The following is an 18,401-nucleotide window of genomic DNA, read 5'->3' on the forward strand; positions in this document are numbered from 1 at the left end:
AGGCCCTATTCATCAAACTTGAGAGGAGTAGGAAGGGCAATCCCACCACTCACTTTTAGTAGATAGAAACTACACATGGCTTTCTCCAAAGAAATCCTCTGCACATAATTTTCCCTCTACTTCACACTCTACAAAACATGCTTTAAAAGACTAACAAAATATTGCCCGGGCACAGTGGCTCATGTCTGTAATCCCAGCACTTTGGGAAGCCAAGACGGGCCAATCACCTGAGGTCAGGAGTTCGAGACCAGCCTGGTCAACGTGGTGAAAGTCTGTCTCTACTAAAAATACAAAAATTAGCCAGGTGTGGTAGTGTGTGCCTATAATCCCAGTTACTTGGGAGCTGAGGCAGGATAATCACTTGTGCCAGGAAGGCAGATGTTGCAGTGAGGTGAAATCATGCCACTGCACACCAGCCCGGGGGACAGAGTGAGACTCTATCTCAAAACACACACACACACAGAAAAAAACAAAACAAACAAACAACCAAAAAAACCCCAAAAAAGAAAAAAGAAAAAAAAAAAAAGACTAACAAAATACCCTACTATGACCGAAAGCTACAAGATTCTTAAAAGCATCTGATATTTCCATTGTAAATTCTGATCTAAGACCATACTCTGCTATACAGTATCTATTATGTGTTAGCTTTATAGTGCATACTTCAATATTAACCTCTTGTTATAGCTGTAAGCATTCTTTCAATTGAAGTGTCCTTCATCTCCACTTTTTCTTCTTAAGCTCCAGCAATTTGTACACATTGTACTATTTTTAGAGAATCAGTTTTCTCTGCACTCAATACTTTCTTCTCAATGGAGATATTCCCGATGAGACACAAACTGCTCATACTTGAGCATCTTAACAAAAATTTCACCTTGTCCCAAATCTGATTCTAGTTACCCCCACCATTTTCTTTTCCCTTTCCAACAGAACTTTTCCAAGAGAATCACTGTTACCCATGCCTTCTTAACAACCACTCCACAAGCAGCCTTACCCTGCTGACTGAAGCCATCATTGTGTAGCAACGTTTCCCCTGAGATATAGTGAATTCCTTGCCACTAAAATCCAGTGGCAATTTCTTAGCTGTGTCCAACACTCTTGGCTGTTCCCTGTTTTCTGAAGCACATCTCTTCCGAGACTCTACAATTGTGGTTTTCTAGCACTCTGCTATCATAGTTTCCTCCTACCTTGCAGCTCTCTCCTTGCCAGATTCCTTTGTGGGAATTCTCAGAAAAGATCTGGATAAGTGATTCTCAAACTTATCGCATTTCGGTATCATCTGGAAAGTTAAACAATTTTGTAAATGCTCTAGCTCAGGGACCATCCAAAGAGATTCTGTTTCGTTGTTCTGAGTTTAGAGCTGGATTTATTAAGTTCCCTCCTGTTCTACTTTACAAACATGGTCAAGAACCGATTTTGCCAGCTACGTTTACTCAGTCTTTCCTTTTCCTAGGTCACTTCATCTCCTCCTTTTGCTTCATTTACTATCATTACGCTAAACATCCTTTTTATTTTAACTCCAACCTATATTCAGCTTTTGAGATTTCACACTATACTTGGCAGAATATCATCTTATTCCAAAACATGACTTGGATATCTCTAAGGTGTCTCAGTTTTGACATATTCAAACATGAGATCATAGACTTCCCATGCCTAGATGAAGATTCTCCTACTAGTCACTCTCGTAGCAAGTAGTATTTCTGCTTCTCCAGGGTAGAAATCCTGTCCGCCTCCTGGTTTCAAGCAATTCTCCTGTCTAAGCCTCCCAAGTAGCTGGGACTACAGTCGCTGCCACCAGGCACAGCTGATTTTGTATTTTTAGTAAAGACAAGATTTCACCATATTGGTCAGGCTGGTCTCAAACTCCTGACCTCAGGTGATCCACCCGCCTCGACCTCCCAAAGTGCTAGAATCTGCTTCCTTATAGCAAATCCATTGCTATTGTTGATTATTTTACCTCCGAAAATCACTCAAATCTGTTTACACGCTACCATTTTTCACAATGGCCCTGGTCACCACCATCACAGACTAAACAACTCACACTTCTTTTCTGTTACTGCCGATGCCTGCTAACTGGTCTTCCCAAATTATTCTCCTCCCCTGGCCTGAGATGTCTTTTCCATACTGCACAGTGAGGATAGAGAGGTCATTTCCATCACTCCTAGGTAAAAACTCATTTTCTTCTTTCATATACTCAGGAAATTACCCTTTTAGAAAATCCATGCATGTCAACATGAAGGAAAGGAAGAAAATTTTAAATAGAAATTACTCTTTAAGTGGAATAGACACTTAGTAACAGCATCACTTATACAGTGCTTTCTATTTTCCAGGTACTTTTCTAAGCACATTTCCATTATTAACTAATTTTTATCTTCACAACAAGACTATGAGATACCCACTATTACTGTAAACCAGTCAGTTATATCCTAGTAAATATTTTAGAACTATATTGGGATAGGGAGAAAAAACAGGTATAATCCCTAATTTTCAGGATCTGTTCATTTCTGTGGTGTAAGAGTTCCCACCATGGTCTATATCAAAGTACTATTGTGATGTCTTAAACAGAGAGTTGAGAAGAAACATGCACAATTGGTTCTGTTGATCTGGTAGAACCTACTGTCAGTCTACAAATGAGCAAGTTAGGGACTAATGGCCATGAGGTGGGTCAAGCAAGTAGTATCCCTGATTGAAAACATAGTTCCTCATTTTGTCTGCCTATTTCTGTTGACTTGCTTGTGCTGCCTGAAAGTCAACCAAATGGATACAATATTTGGTTGATCCATAAGATATTTTAAAATTCAGGTAATTCAGAATTTTTAATTTTAGCTAGACTGAGTGATGCAAATTTTAATTCACTGAGGATTGAGTGGATTGGGCACACTTGGGGAAAGTTTCCCTTTTTAGTGATTGGAGAGAAAAATCCATGAAAACATCTAGAAAAGTGGCATTAGGAGATGTGACAAGATTCTAGAAGGGGATGGGGCACTAAACATAAAATGATTCTGCTACAGCACCCAAGAAAGAAAGGAAAACCTATTACATCTCTTTCTGTCTTTCCAATTCTTCCTTTCTTCTTACAAAGCCACAACATTAAAATACAAAATACTATGTTTAATAGTATAGTTCTACTACTTATAAGTTTAATAAATACATACCTGCAAAACTAATTGTCCATTGCAACATTATTTTTTTAAGCAAATGCACTAGAAATTCCAACCAACCTAATTCCAAATAGACTATGGAACAAAACCAACTTATATTACTTAATGATTTTCAGAATAATTGGGGTTTCTGATTCTCCAAAATGTGTATTTTGAATTTAAGTGATTTATATAACCACTATTCTTGTTACATAATAATAAACATGTTGGAGATTTTGGCAAGAGTTCACAACATGTCAAGTGCATCAATAATTTTTCATTGTTATATATTTCATGAAGTACATTTAATATCTCTTAAAACCTCCATTGAATATTTAAACCTTTGTTTATGTTGTCTTTATCTATGTAATTTCTGATGCATTTAACGGTATATAGTAAATAAAAAATTCTCAGTGATGCTGCCTAATAACTTTATAAAAATATGCCAGAAACAACACTAAAAGTTTTTTCCTAAATTATAAATAAATTTACCACCTTATAAAATAAGCTCTTGAAAACCATTGGAATTTATTTTTTATTTTTTGAGATGAAGTCTCACTCTGCTGCCCAGGCTGAAGCGCAGTAATAGGATCTCATCTCACTGCAATGTCCACCTCCTGGGTTCAAGCAATTCTTCTGTCTAAATCTCCCAAGTAGCTGGGACTACAGTCGCCTGCCACCAGGCACAGCTGATTTTGTATTTTTAGTAAAGATGAGGTTTCACCATATTGGTCAGGCTGGTCTCGAACTCCTGGCCTCAGGTGATCCACCTGCATAGACCTCCCAAAGTGCTGGGATTACAGGTGTGAGTCACTGTGCCTAGCCAAAAACATTGAAAATTTTAAGTCAGCTGGGGATATTTCCTTACTCACAAGTTTGACTTCTCACTAGTTTTCTTCTGAAACATGAGGAGAGTAGTCTAAAAGATGAAATTTGGTAATGGTCTCTTCCCATGTATATTTTGCTTTCTTTTAGTCAAAACTAATTATTTCAATAACAACTCATTCACCAATCTGCAAATTTGATTTGTGAATATTCATCATATATCACATATGGACACAAAGGTTTAAATTTTCTGTCATTTCCTGCATTGTAAAAAAAATATTTTCTATGTTATCCTTGTTTTCCTGCTTTTACCTAAAATGTTTTACTTGTCTACTACTTCACATATTTCTATGTATAAAATCTATTATTCTTTCTGGGACAATCTAAAGCCACATTTTGATGATTTTTTTTCCTTTTGTCTTTGCAAGTTTATTTGTTTCACACTTCTATGCATACATAAATCATATGTCCTTTGTTTATTTATTTATTTCTCAATAGTCTAAATATTTAGGTATACATTGTTTTTACTCCAGGTAGTGTAAATGTGCATTAACTGAAAAATCTCCCTACCTGTCTGGGCACGGTGGCTCATGCCTGTATTCCCAGCACTTTGGGAGGCTGAGGTGGGTGATCACCTGAGGTCAGGAGTTTGAGACCAGCCTGGCCAACAGGGCAAAACCTGTCTCTACTAAAAATACAAAAATTATCCAGGTGTGGTAGTGCATGCCTGTAATCCCAGCGACTCAGGAGACTGAGGCAGGAGAATAACTTGAACCCAGGAGGTGGAGGCTGCAGTGAGCCAAGATCGTGCCACTTCACTCCACACTCTAGCCTGGGCTAGAGAGATTCCATCTCAAAATAAATAAATAAATAAATAAATAAACAAATAAATAAATAAATACAAAAAAGAAACAACAAAAAAAACCTCCCTATTTTTACACTATCTTTTGAAGAGAAGAAATTAAAATTTTTATCTTCTTTAAGCAGTGCAAAATGAAAATGACGGTTTTTTTTCCCCTTTATACTGTAATAAAACTTGCAGTGAATGAAACATTATTCATCAAATGATACACTTCCTTGTGTCTGGCATTTGTTAACAAAATATATTTCTTAGTACCAGGTCTTTTGTTTCCGTGGTTTTTAATATTGCTCAGATTCCCGTTAACTTTCTTAAAGAACTACTTTAGAAGTCTCGTTTCCTTGTCTATATAATTTCTAAAACCAATAATAAGGCAAATATGAAATAGAGAAATGTAAACATTGTGAAATAAATGGTGACTTTAGGATGCTTTCATATCTGTGACTAAAGATTGCCGTTGCTGTCAGAAATCTATGTGTTAAAGAATTGAGGAGGTTGTGTTTAAAGTCCTCTTCGTAACTTCATTCTCCTACCTGGGTTTTCTTATACACAAGACTTAAATAGAGTTAATGTCTTTTTAAATCTGGCTAAGTATATCCATTCTCCAAACCTCATTGATCACTTCTATGTTTTTGTCTCTTAGAAATGTTCCTTTGGGCCTGGTGTGGTGGCTCACATGTGTAATCCTAGCACTTTGGGAGGCCGAGGCAGGTGGATCACCTGATGTCAGGAGTTCAAGACCAGCTTGACCAACATGGTGAAACCCGATCTCTACCAAAAATAGAAAAATTGGCTGCACATGTTGGTGGGTGCCTGTAATCACAGCTACTTGGGAGGCTGAGGCAAGAGAACTGCTTGAACCCAGGAGGTGGAGGTTGCAGTGAGTCGAGATCGTGCCATTGCACTCCAGATTGGGTGACAAGAGTGAAACTCCTGCTCAAAAAAAAAAGGAAACATTTCTTTGACTCTCACTTCTCTTTTGAGATCCTACATTTTCAACCACCCATCTCCACTCAAGCACATTGAAAAGAGAAAGAGAGGAAAATGTAAGAGGGACAAGGAGAAGGAAAAAATTAAAAATAAACATCTTTACTGTCAGATATTTTAGTTGTATTGATTTACTTAATTCTCCCAGAAGCACAGTATATTATTATTAATATGGCTATATAATCTATAAGCCAAACAGAGCTACTTTTGAGAGTAAAACAAATCAGTCTGAGTAATTAATTTGAGGTCATAGGTATAAAATGGAATTATCTCTGGCACACAAGTATGGCTGATCACCCTATTTATTATCTCAATTTGATTATGTAAAAGCTCTGGGTTAGAGTTTATTCAGTTTACTCAGGCCCCAGTGAGTAAATAGCAGAGCTGTGTTTCCCATCTGTACCTTTCCAAAAGCCTAGGCCTTCTGTGCTTTACAAATCACTTTATAAGCTTAAAAATATTCACGGTGGCCAGGTGCGGTGGCTCATGCCTCTATTCCCAGCACTTCGGAAGGCTGAGGCACGTGGATCATGAGGTCAGGAGTTCAAGACCAGCCTGGCCAAGATGGTTAAACCCCATCTCTACTAAAAATACAAAAAAAAAAAAAAAAAGAAAAAAAAAAAAAAAAAAAGGCCAGGCGTGGTGGCGGGTGCCTGTAATCCCAGCTACTCGCGAGGCAGAGGCAGAGAATTGCTTGAACCTGGGAGGTGGAGGTTGCAGTGAATTGAGATGGTGTCACTGCACTCCAAGCCAGGGTGACAGAGAAAGACTTTGTCTCAAAAAAAAAAAAAAAAAATATATATATATATATATACACACACACACACACACACACACAATGAGATTTTAAAACAATGTCTTTTCAGCTTTGATTAGTGTAGCAGTGGATTGAAACCCCATATTCACGTTTAGGGCTCCCACTCCTAGCTACAGGGACAATTCTGATTCTGGAAGCAGTAATCTATATTTTCATAAACATCAATACCATAGCTCTAATGTGCTATCCACTTACGTTCTGCTGTATCATACATGTAACTACAAAGTTTCTGGCTCCATCTCTCACTATCTCTTTTTCTTTCAGTTTCCTCTTCTAAAAATATACAAATAAATAGAACCTACTCATACGGATTAAGGAAATCAATAGGTAATTTTAATGGTGCCTTTACATAGTACAGGTGCAATATATGTGAGCTGCTCTTCTCTCTGTAATAATTGCCTTATTCTCTAAAGAGAAGTGGCAAATATACCACCTGGGGAAATCTGGGAACTGGCTAATGCAGTTCCAGGGGCCAAATTCAGAAAAGCAGGCTAAGGACTTGTGAACTTGCAGACTTAGTAAGTAAAGAAGAGGTATGGGTAGATCACAGTCAGATGTTTTATTATTACTAAGTTGGATAAGTTCTATTTCTAGTATCCATGTGCTTGCCCTGATTCTCAGGGGATTGTCAAAAGAGACAATTTTCTCCTATGTTTACAGAAAGGCCAAAAGGTGGGGACAGAAGAGCTTTCCAGTTCAGGTTTTCTTATGTTTTAATTTGTTATCCTGTTTAGGAACTTACAGGTTTTAATCTATCATAGGTAAAGTCTCATATTTGAGTTGTATGGTAGACTACATAACACTATATTATTCATGCAACTCTGCCAATATTTTAAGTTCTAAAAAAGTCACTTAAAGTGAGCTGGGAAGTAGACAGATTAACATTAACAAATATTATAAATATTAAATGGATCCATGGCCTTTAACATTATTTTTTATAACATTGGTGAGATTAGGGGCAATATCTTTAATATCACTTCAATTTTAAGCATTATTTAATATCTTTCAAAAAAATAATTTAAAACTAAAGGTCAGATTTCTAAGGGACCTGTCAATGTTATTGCTCATATGCTAGGTTCTTCTGAGACTCTGCTAACGGCACCATGAAACAGCCATGTTGCAATCTTTGTCCTTTAGCACGTGGTGAACAGAACTAAGTAAGTCAAAGAAAATTTTCAGCAGCACTTAAAAATGATTCATGCTCTCATTAGCAAAGGACAATGTGATAGTAATAATAGCCATGAGAAAGTATTTTTCACATTTGTTAATTTTCTTTTTGTATGCTTACATCGGCCTATACATAGCCTAGTGAAACTCATGATCTCCTGGTAGGAGAATCTGGAGCACAGTGTTTTTCACTGAACTTGCATTCAAATTGCATTCAGTTCCAATGTTAGCTTCAAAGCATCTGTATCTGGCATTGTTAAGCTATTTGGAAGATATCTAAACAAGATATACCACTATATATGTTTGTTTAGTGAGTTTAAAAACAATAGATTTTAATATTTAGTCTTTACCCAAATATATCTGTAGGACTACAATTTTGCATGAATACAAAATATTCTCATGAACTACGCAACTTATTAACTTATTCACTCTATTTAATAAGTAATGGAAATGCTTATTACATATGATACATGGTATATATATTATATATAATATATCATATATGATCATTATATATTGATCATATATTACATATCATATATTAATATATTATATAATATATATCTCATATGATATATAATATATGTATATCATGTATCTCATATATATTCATATACATTATTCAAGGAATCAGCACTTGCTGGCTCATCACAGTAAGCCAGTGATCTTCAGATTTGCTCTGTAGACTACCTGTATCAGAATCTACCACAACACTTATCTAAAATTTAGATTTCTTAGGTCCAAGCTATGTCAGTTGAAACAAAACTTCCCTCACTGGGGATATGGGATCCCATGGGATTCTTCAGGCAAATATAATTTGAGAGCCACTGTAAGGTCTACTGGAGAATGGGGTCTACGTTCTCATTGTCATGCTTTACCTTCAGCACGTAGTCGTTTTTTTGTTGAAGTAGACAAAAGATCTATTTGGTAATTAAATTAGATGTGTTTATTCCACTTAGAAAAAAAGCTGGTTTTATAATGTATCTTGGCTTATTTTTCAAAAACAGGAATAGTGTCATCAAATGTGATGACTTTATTTCTATTACTCATGTCTATAATTATTATGAGACTCAGGGAGTACCTGAATACAAGATCATAGCTTTTTGTTTAATATTTTTAAATGCTTATATTTACAGTTTTATTTTTTATGCCTTTTAAATGTTTCCACCCCCAAGTGAGAAGATACACACACACGCATACACACAATTCATAAAACATATATATCTCATATGTATGCATACACATAAATACATACAACATCAAAGTTCTATTTGTCTATTTTTGTCTTACTCATATCTTTGGGAAATATTGACCGAAAAGGTAATATATTCATGTACAGTATCTAAATAATCCAGGTTAAAATATTAATAATGTCCCAAATACTACTTTTGAAAATTACATTCTCTTCCTACACTGGAGATATTTAGAAGAAAAGCATGGTCCTGAAAACAGTAGATTAGGTAAATTTGTTATCAAAGAATGCTAGCAAAGTGTTATCTGTTTGAAATTACTTAAACATTAGGAGAAATAGAATTGTGAGAACTAAACTGTATACTAAAATTGATGCTGAACAAGCACCAGTCCTACATTTTAGAAACAAACACATATTTGTATAATTGAAACATTAACGTATCATGAACTTTTTGTATTACTATTTAAAACCTCCACCTGCTCTCGATTAAGGCAAACCTTACCATGCATTTTGTAGTCAAAACTTCTTTATTAAATTATATGATAGATAATTACACATTAACCTTGCAGATCAAATTGGCCCACACCATCCCTTCAACCTCAATTATTTGAATAAGCTGAAGTAGTTATCCTCATTTAATAGTAGTAGACTTCACCTAAGAGCCATTATTTTAGCCATACTTCCTTGGCATTTTCTTTCAGAGTCCTTGCTACCATCTTTTTATTTTCCATCCATTTACTTAAGAGAGCATACTGCAGATAGTGATAAGAGCGGCAATTCACCTTTGTTTCACCCTCTGGGGAATCATTTATGTGCATGCTGGGGTGTTACCAGTTGTTTGCACTTGTTGTGCAGGCAGGCAATAGACTCTTAACCAGACTTTCCAGGAAATATGGGAGGTGAGAGAGGCATATAATTTACTCACAACAATAACAAAGTCAGCAGCACATTGTGGGTAGCAGATTGCCTTCTCTGGACTCAAATAACAGGAAATATTTTATCCTAGAATATGATTTCATGACTTTGAGACTCTATGAATATACCTATATATATATATATGTATGTACACACACCTATGTTTAGCTTTATAACAATTTATAAAGAGTTATGAATGCTCAGAATGTATATATATGTGTGTGTGTGTGTGTGTGTGTATACATATATACACAAATGAATTTACATCACAGAACACTTGTTTTTTAGCAGGCAATCTCAGATATTAAGACAGTCAAACATTAAGTACCTGACAAAGTATAAAGATGTGTTTTTATATGGCAAAATGTAACTGTCAAAATTCAATTAGCTTTTTGCTATTTATGCAAAATGACTTATTATATGATTTTATAAAGAAAATTTTAACACTAGAAGTTTACCATTTTCCAGGTTTAAAAATGCCAAATGGTAAACAACGAAATAGACTTTGTGGCCACATCAAGGTGTAGCTGAATTCATGTTTATTCTAAAATCTTTATACGTTACATATTTTAAAAAACATTTATTTAAAAAAAGACTTGTGGTAGATTGCAAGATCATAAAAGAACCTGGATGCCAAATACATTAATGACAGGATGAAAAGAGAAAATATATTGTACTTAAACATATCAATATTTTTAACTGAATAAATGTACACTTATTAGCATGTTATCTTTAATAATTCAATAATTAACCTGGACATCTTATAGTCTTTCTATGTCATAAATCTACAGGAGAAGAAAAAACATATAGATGCATATGTATGTGTACATATAGACACGCACATACATATATATGTTGTTTTTAATCTGACAGCTTACATAAACAAAGACAAAATATTGTTCACTGTTCTGTAAACATTTTGGCTGATGCTTTCACTACTTCAATTTTATTTTGATTTTTTTGTTAATTTCAGGATAATAAGAATTTTTATATCTTCAGGTGTTAACAAGTTAATAAACTGTGATACAACTATGTTTTATTCTGCAATTATTATGTAAACAAAGTATTACTGACTTGTAACAGAATAAAGAATAATATAGCTTTTAATAAAACTCTCAATACAAACACGTTTGTAGATATTTAATCAAAACAGAATTGCTTTAAAATATTGCTGTATTTATGAGTAAGACATTTTCTTAGAACAATTATTGATGTACTATTTTCTATGTTCAAATCCATTTACCATACAAACAATTCTCTTATCTGTTATTATATTGAAATAGAAAGGAACACACACACACACACGCCCTCTTTTACATTTTCTATAATGGAAAACTCTCCTTTCATCAAATGTTGTATACAGAGTACTTTATTTTACTTAATTTGTTTTCACATTTCTTACAAAATTATCGTACAGAAAAAGCGACCAAGTGGCAAAAGTACGAATATTTTGCCAAATGAGAATTAACGACATCACTTAATTGATTTAACCTTATAATGTATAATTTAGATCAGCTTGTTAGATGGTTTTGTAATTTAAAATTCATGTATTGGAAGCCATCAGCACTTTTCTGTAGCTTATTTTAACAGATGGAGATCCTCTACGGATATCCTTGACTGTAGTAGATGGAAGCTATTTAACTCTATGGAAAGCATTTTGTAAAGAAACTGTGTTGTCTTTATACAACTTCAGTAACAGCTCTTTTCATATGCCATGTATCATTTCTATTTCTGAAACAATATTACTACCTTTATGTGAAGACCGTTTTCTGAGTTATCTGTAGGATCTTGTGGGGAAAACACAGACATTGAAAGCAAATTACCATTAAAGAGGGAGAGTGCTAAAAAGTTAGGGTTCTTGGACAAGTTATCTATCCAACCACTCTTAATAATATAGCCTTGCTCCTTTATTTCTAAAAGTGAGAAAATGCTATACAATCGTAATGAGAGTTAAGTGGGAATACACATGCAACTCACTTTGTGTAGTGCATGACACACAGTGATTTATTAGTCCACATCCTCATCACATCATCAGATCAAATTGGCAGTGATATCTGGTATGTGATATCTCAGAAACTATATATTTTACAACAATAAAATAGCAAACTACACATGCATGATACAAATGCCTATGCCATTTACGTTTTTTTTGCATCTCAGATTAAGAGGTCACCTACAGAAAGCCAAAATGCTTTACGATTAGTCCTTTTTTTTTTTTTTTTTTTGAGACGGAGTCTCGCTCTGTCGCCCAGGCTGGAGTGCAGTGGCCGGATCTCAGCTCACTGCAAGCTCCGCCTCCCGGGATTACGTCATTCTCCTGCCTCAGCCTCCCGAGTAGCTGGGACTACAGGCGCCCGCCACTACGCCCGGCTAATTGTTTGTATTTTTAGTAGAGACGGGGTTTCACCGTATAAGCCAAGATGGTCTCGATCTCCTGACCTTGTGATCCACCCGCCTTGGCCTCCCACAGTGCTGGGATTACAGACGTGAGCCACCGCCCCTGGCCATGATTAGTAAATTTTAAGAAATTTATCTGTGCTGCTTAAGCAATTGAAAGAGTGTCTCATAAAGGTCGCCTGGAGAAAGTTTTTTTTTTTTTTTTTAGCATGAGTGTTGAACAATCATGAACCAATATAGTTGGTTGTGGGAAATTCTTTCTTATGTACGTATGGAATATATTTTATTGACTTCCACATTGAAAAGGCTATTATTTCAGTTTGTAATTCTATACCACACTTGATGGTTAAGTGTGCCACATGAGAAATATTCCTGCAAAAAGAGCATTGGCTTTTAAAGAATTGGCTCTTCTCTTTATAAATGTTTTGTTCTGTCTTTTCCTCTAAAGGATGTAATTCAAAATGACAGTGTAGTAAAAAGGTCTTAACACAAAAACATGTAAAATTTCAGGGAGATGAATTTCTTACTCATTCAAAATGTGAAAACCTCTTCTTTCTCCTGGTTCAAAAATATCCCCCACCCGTTAGAGTTTCAGACAATAAACAGTCCAAGTGTTCATGTAATACAAGCAGAAAATAATTTGATCACAGTGATCTCTTTGATAGATTTCTTCTGCCCTCTCATTTCCCTGTTTACGAGTGGTGACAACATAAGCCATGATTTTTTTGCAAATGTGCTCTAAGATTTTAGAATGACAGATAAAGAAAACTAATAACTTTTATTTTAATATGATGTTAAACTGGAAGGAATTTGAACTTCTGATTTTTTGTTAAATCAGTTAATTTTGTTGATCTTCAGCAAGTTATTCTTTATAGGCCTCAGTTTCTTAACAGTAATAGGTGAAAAATAGTGATCTTAGAGTATTGATGTGAAAAGGTAATCAAGATAGTAATGATAAAGTTCTTGACGCATATGTAAATGCTTTAAAAGTTCCAATGCCCAGGCGCGGTGGCCCACACCTGTAATCCCAGCACTTTGGAGGCCAAGGCAGGTGGATCACCTGAGGTCAGGAGTTCAAGACCAGCCTGACCAACATGGTGAAACCCCGTCTCTACTAAAAATACAAAAATTAGCTGGGCGTAGTGGCAGGCCCCATAACCCCAGCTACTTGGGAGGCTGAGACAGGAGAATCACTGGAACCTGGGAGGCGGAGGTTGCAGTGAGCCGAGATCACGCCATTGCACTCCAGCCTGGGCCACAGAGTACTCCATCTCAAAAAGAAAAAGAGTTCCAATGCCCTTATCCTCCACATTTTTGCAAGTACATCTCACACACTTTCCCTTAGACCTGTAGATTCAGCCTTGAATAAATGTTACGCAGGACTACTACTTTATTCAGACACTCGTTCGTCCGTTAGGATCTGAATAAATGTTACGCAGGACTACTACTTTATTCAGACACTCGTTCGTCCGTTAGGATCTGAAAACGGCCATCTTGTTTCGGTGGGAGTAGAGGACGCCATCTTGATTTTCTAAGCATGCTCTGGCTTCTTTGCCACTGAGCCTTGTCATCATGCCCCTTTGCCCAGTCTCTTTGTCAAGGTCTCCAGTCCAACTTCTACAAACCAGCCTTCATCCATACCCATAAAGATTACATTCTTCCACTTGCTATAACTTCGTATCACTGATTTAAGAATCCTCACTATCACCCATGTGAATGAGGATATTGACATTACCTAATAATACATTGGCTATTTCCTGCACTCTAGATTGAACATATTTCATATGCACAAAACCCAAAACAGGACCCAATTTCACAATGCCACTTTATATGTATGAGCAGTCTCCCAATCTGTCCTCCTCAACTAGCTATTACAGCTTGCCACACTTAAATAGTTAAAAAAATAAAAATTTAGTGTTTTTAGAGTCAAGATCATCTTAGTCACACCATATATTAGGGAAACAAATGCATTATTTCTTTCTCCTTTTAAATTTCTTTTTTCCTGTTTTCCTTAATAACAAAATAAGGAAAAGCATTGCTTTAAGACTCTCTGTGTTATTAATCATAGCGTATTATATAGTAGCCATTTGTCAGATACATTTATATGCAAAACTACAATTATTTCTTTTTTCTTTAATTAGTTATTTTAATTGACAAACAGAAATTGTTCACCTTTAATATGTACAACATGTTTTTAAAAGTGTATACTTATTGGGAGTGGGATGGCTCAGTCAAGCTAATAAACGTATTCATTACAGTAAAATTATTTCTAATTGCCACTCAAAACATTTGGCCTTTAGACTTTCGGTCACTAAATTAAAACATTTCCATCAATAAAATATAGGTTTATGATTTTAAGAAAAAAATGACAAAGTAGTAAAATATGGAAAAACATATATATAGCCAAAGGAATAAATAAAATGTTCATTTAGCTAAATATCCTCAATATTATATATTTTAGTAGATGAACTCGTAAACTGTCCTGGAGTGGAAAGAGAAAAAATTGTGTTTTTTTTTTAACTATTTATGCAAATGACTGCCTAGTGACTTAATTAAGATCCTATACAACCAGTGAGAGAAACATGTAGCTTCTGTATCCTAAGTCCTGGGAACACTGAAATGATCCTCGAAAATGCACCAGGAATAAAACAGGTAGTGATTGGTGTTAAGTGTAATGCTGCAACAGAAAACCACATGTAACACAAGTGAGAACTCATTTCCAACAAGAAACGCAGAGTTATAGAGAAGACAGAGGTGTGAATCACTCTATTATCATAGAAACTATAGCAATTTTCATCTATTACAAAACTAAAACGAAATAACTAATCAGAACTAAAGTACTGTAAATAGTATAAATATCATACATGAAAATATTTGGAAATGATTCAACATATATAATCACTAAAGAGAAGTCACAGAATTCTAATGCTAATTATATTACATAGCATCTAATATGGTGGGATATGTGTCAAAACTATGAAGCTCCATATTACATTAGATTTGGCACATTTATATTACTTTCTCAGTTAATAAATATTATGGTAAGATCCCAACTTATTTTGAATATGTTACTTTAATAAAAATTGATAGCATAAGACCAGTACTTCAACTATTGGCTCATTATTTTTTACCAAAGTAACACTAGGCATGAACCTCATCAAAATGTTTAATTCTGAAGATGTGTAATTTTTAATTAGCTTCTGCTTCCTAAAGACTAAGTGTCTGGAAAAATGATTTTCATTCCTGTAGCATTCAATGACACCATTACATTTTTTTAAACCACAATAATTTAGGCTTAGCAGGAAAGGTGACATACTTTTGGGGAATCGGGGTGGATTGTCATTGACATCGGTGAGAGTGATGTTGACTATTGTTGTTCCGGCTAATCCTCCAAGCTGTCCTCCCATATCCTTGGCTTGGATGAGGACTTGGTATTGTTCTTTGACTTCTCTGTCCATGTTTGGCAAGGCTGTTCTAATGACACCTTAAGGGATTAAAGCAATAATGTAAAATAAATATCACAAATGCGATGTTTTCTGAAATAAAATAATCTGCAACAACATGATTCTACCTAGAATCACTAACAGAGACATAATAGCTAAAATTATATCTTTTAAAAAGTGAGATGTTCAAAATGTCCAATGGTTAGGACATAATTTAAAATATTATAGTAGCTACCTAATAAAATGCCATGCCACAATGAGAAATATGGTTAAAGAACAATGTATCACTTCTAAGAAATAGTCATCATTCATAAGTAAACCAAGTTAGACATGATTTATATGCATGATCCTATCTTTAAAAAGAAGAAATCATTAAAAATTAGAGATAAAAATATAAACACTAAAAATATGAAGTGGTTAAAATGAGTATGCAGTTTCCAATTATTACTACTTTCTTCTTTGTTCTTCTGTTTATTTTCTAGGATAAAAATACTAATTTCTTTTCTAAAAATGCGTTCAATAACTTCGTTACATATTTTGTTTTGTCTTTCAGAATTCCCGTTAGTTATTTTAGCAACAGATATTTCACTAAGTTTCTCCAGCTTCCAGGACAGTGCTTGCCGTTTACAAGGAACACAGTGAGTATATGCAAACCAATTAATTGAATGAGTGACTGGCTGAGTGAATGAATCTCTAAATAATTAAATTTGTAAGTGTGAACTTTACAGTACATGTGCATATTTACATACTGTCCTCATTTCCTGTCCTGGAGTCCAAGTGTAAAAGTAGTTTATATTCCTATTTATTCATAGTCAAAGAACCAAAACCTCCTGGATTATTCTCAAATAAAATCATGAATAAATTTCATACCAAATTCCAATCTTTAGTCAATGGTTTTAGGGAGCGATTGGACAGCATTTGTTTTAAACACAGGTGGCTTTAATAGCGATGTTTCTTTCTTTAAGAAACGTGCTACTTTGTTTAAGTAGCATATATAAATAACAAATATAATATCAACAAAAATAAGTCAACCGTCAACAAACATACAGAATCCAAATCATAAAACCAACATACATCCCTGTTTTACCTGTATTTTCTACCCCCTACTTAACAAATGCTTATTCAAATTTTACAATCTGAGATTTCTTCTGACTCTTGGCATGAAATTGTTGCAAAAAAAGCCTTCATTTATGCTGCTGCTACTTTATTTATCAATTTGCACTGACATTTTTCCTTTTTTTTTTTTTTTTTTTTAGAGGGAGTTTCTCTCTTGTTGCCCAGGCTGGAGTGTAATGGTGCAATCTGAGATCACTGCAACCTCCACCTCCCGGGTTCAAGAGATTCTCCTGCCTCAGCCTCCCGAGTAGCTGGGATTACAGGCATGTGCCACCACACCTGGCTTATTTTGTATTTTTAGTAGAGATGGGGTGACACCTTTTTAATCCAATGTGTTTGCCCTTTCTTCAGCCCAGGCTCCTGATGCTTCATTTCCAAGTCTCTTAACTAGGATTCTTCATCTCTACCTATGAGTGTTCTGGTTCTAGAGACCTTAAGTTATGTGACTTCTGCCTGACTTACAATGCTTATATTTTCTAGATAGATATCTGGGTTTGATTCATCTGCATTACGTCTTGTCCTGTTGTTGACTGAGTCTATCTTAATTCATTTTCAATAAGAAAGTTATGTATATCTTTCTTAATTCATTTCTAGCATAAAAATTTCCAATATGAAAATTATTCCGATCACTATTCATCAATCTATTTCTATATCTATCTATCTATCCATCTATCTGGACAGAGAGACAGAATTGTGGAGTTGTTCCTTTCTGGTTATCTGCTGACCTAAAAAAAAAAAAAAAAAAAAACTATATACCGGGATCCAGTTCGATTAAAACATTAAGATGCAGAGTTCTTCTTTTCCCAAGATAATGCCATCAATTTTTGCTTAATTGTTGAGAAATTAATAAACAACAGGGTAGCTATGAAAAGAATAACTTCTTGAAAACGTTCTTCTCCTGTATTAAGATAAACTGCAATGTTTAAAGATTCTCATGTTAAATATGGAATTTGGTTTACCACCCAGATTCCAACTCCAAAAAAAATATACGCACAACTACATTATTCTTCCTCTGGAACAGCGGTATTTAAATGGAAGTGGTGCTGGGGCAGGGGAAGCACACCCTGGTCATCACTAGAAATTGACTTTCAAACTACATATGCAATCCTTTCCTCTGTCTAAGTTCTACCTACCATCCAGTTGGTAGCATTACACTAATAGCAGGGCTAGAAGCAGTAGAGAGGTCACTCATAAGACACAGGGTAGAGTAGGAGGGCAGGGCTGTGAGTGTGATGCAAAAGGTCTTGACAATTTTTATGAAACACTGGAAAAAATACATATCTACTCTTAACTCTGATAATACCTATTTTGTTTCTGTTCAATTGCATCTTAATGTTTTAATCTAACTGGATCCCAGTAGATCGCTTTTTATATAGGTTTACAAATAACCAGAAAAAATACAATTCCACAATTCTCTCTGTCCAGATAGATAGTTATAAAAATAGATAGATGGATAATGATATAGTGACAGACCTTCTGCTAGCATCTATTTGGTGACAGTCACAAATGCAACTACAGTTTCGAAGACTATCTTCCATAATTCCAA

General features: G+C 35.0%; 1 protein-coding gene across 6 annotated transcripts in view; it reads right to left on the reverse strand.

The window, feature by feature from the left end:
* The window catches only part of CDH12 (cadherin 12), a 1,165,810-nt gene that overhangs the window by 88,367 nt on the left and 1,059,042 nt on the right, over nucleotides 1–18,401 (reverse strand). For all 6 annotated transcript variants that reach the window (XM_030927855.1, XM_030927854.1, XM_030927857.1 and 3 more), the window contains one exon: nucleotides 15,613–15,780. In XM_030927855.1, coding sequence (XP_030783715.1) covers nucleotides 15,613–15,780 — 168 coding nt within the window. The remainder of the gene's footprint in view (nucleotides 1–15,612; nucleotides 15,781–18,401) is intronic.

Source organism: Rhinopithecus roxellana, chromosome 3, assembly GCF_007565055.1.
Source record: "Rhinopithecus roxellana isolate Shanxi Qingling chromosome 3, ASM756505v1, whole genome shotgun sequence".
Lineage (NCBI taxonomy): Eukaryota > Metazoa > Chordata > Mammalia > Primates > Cercopithecidae > Rhinopithecus > Rhinopithecus roxellana.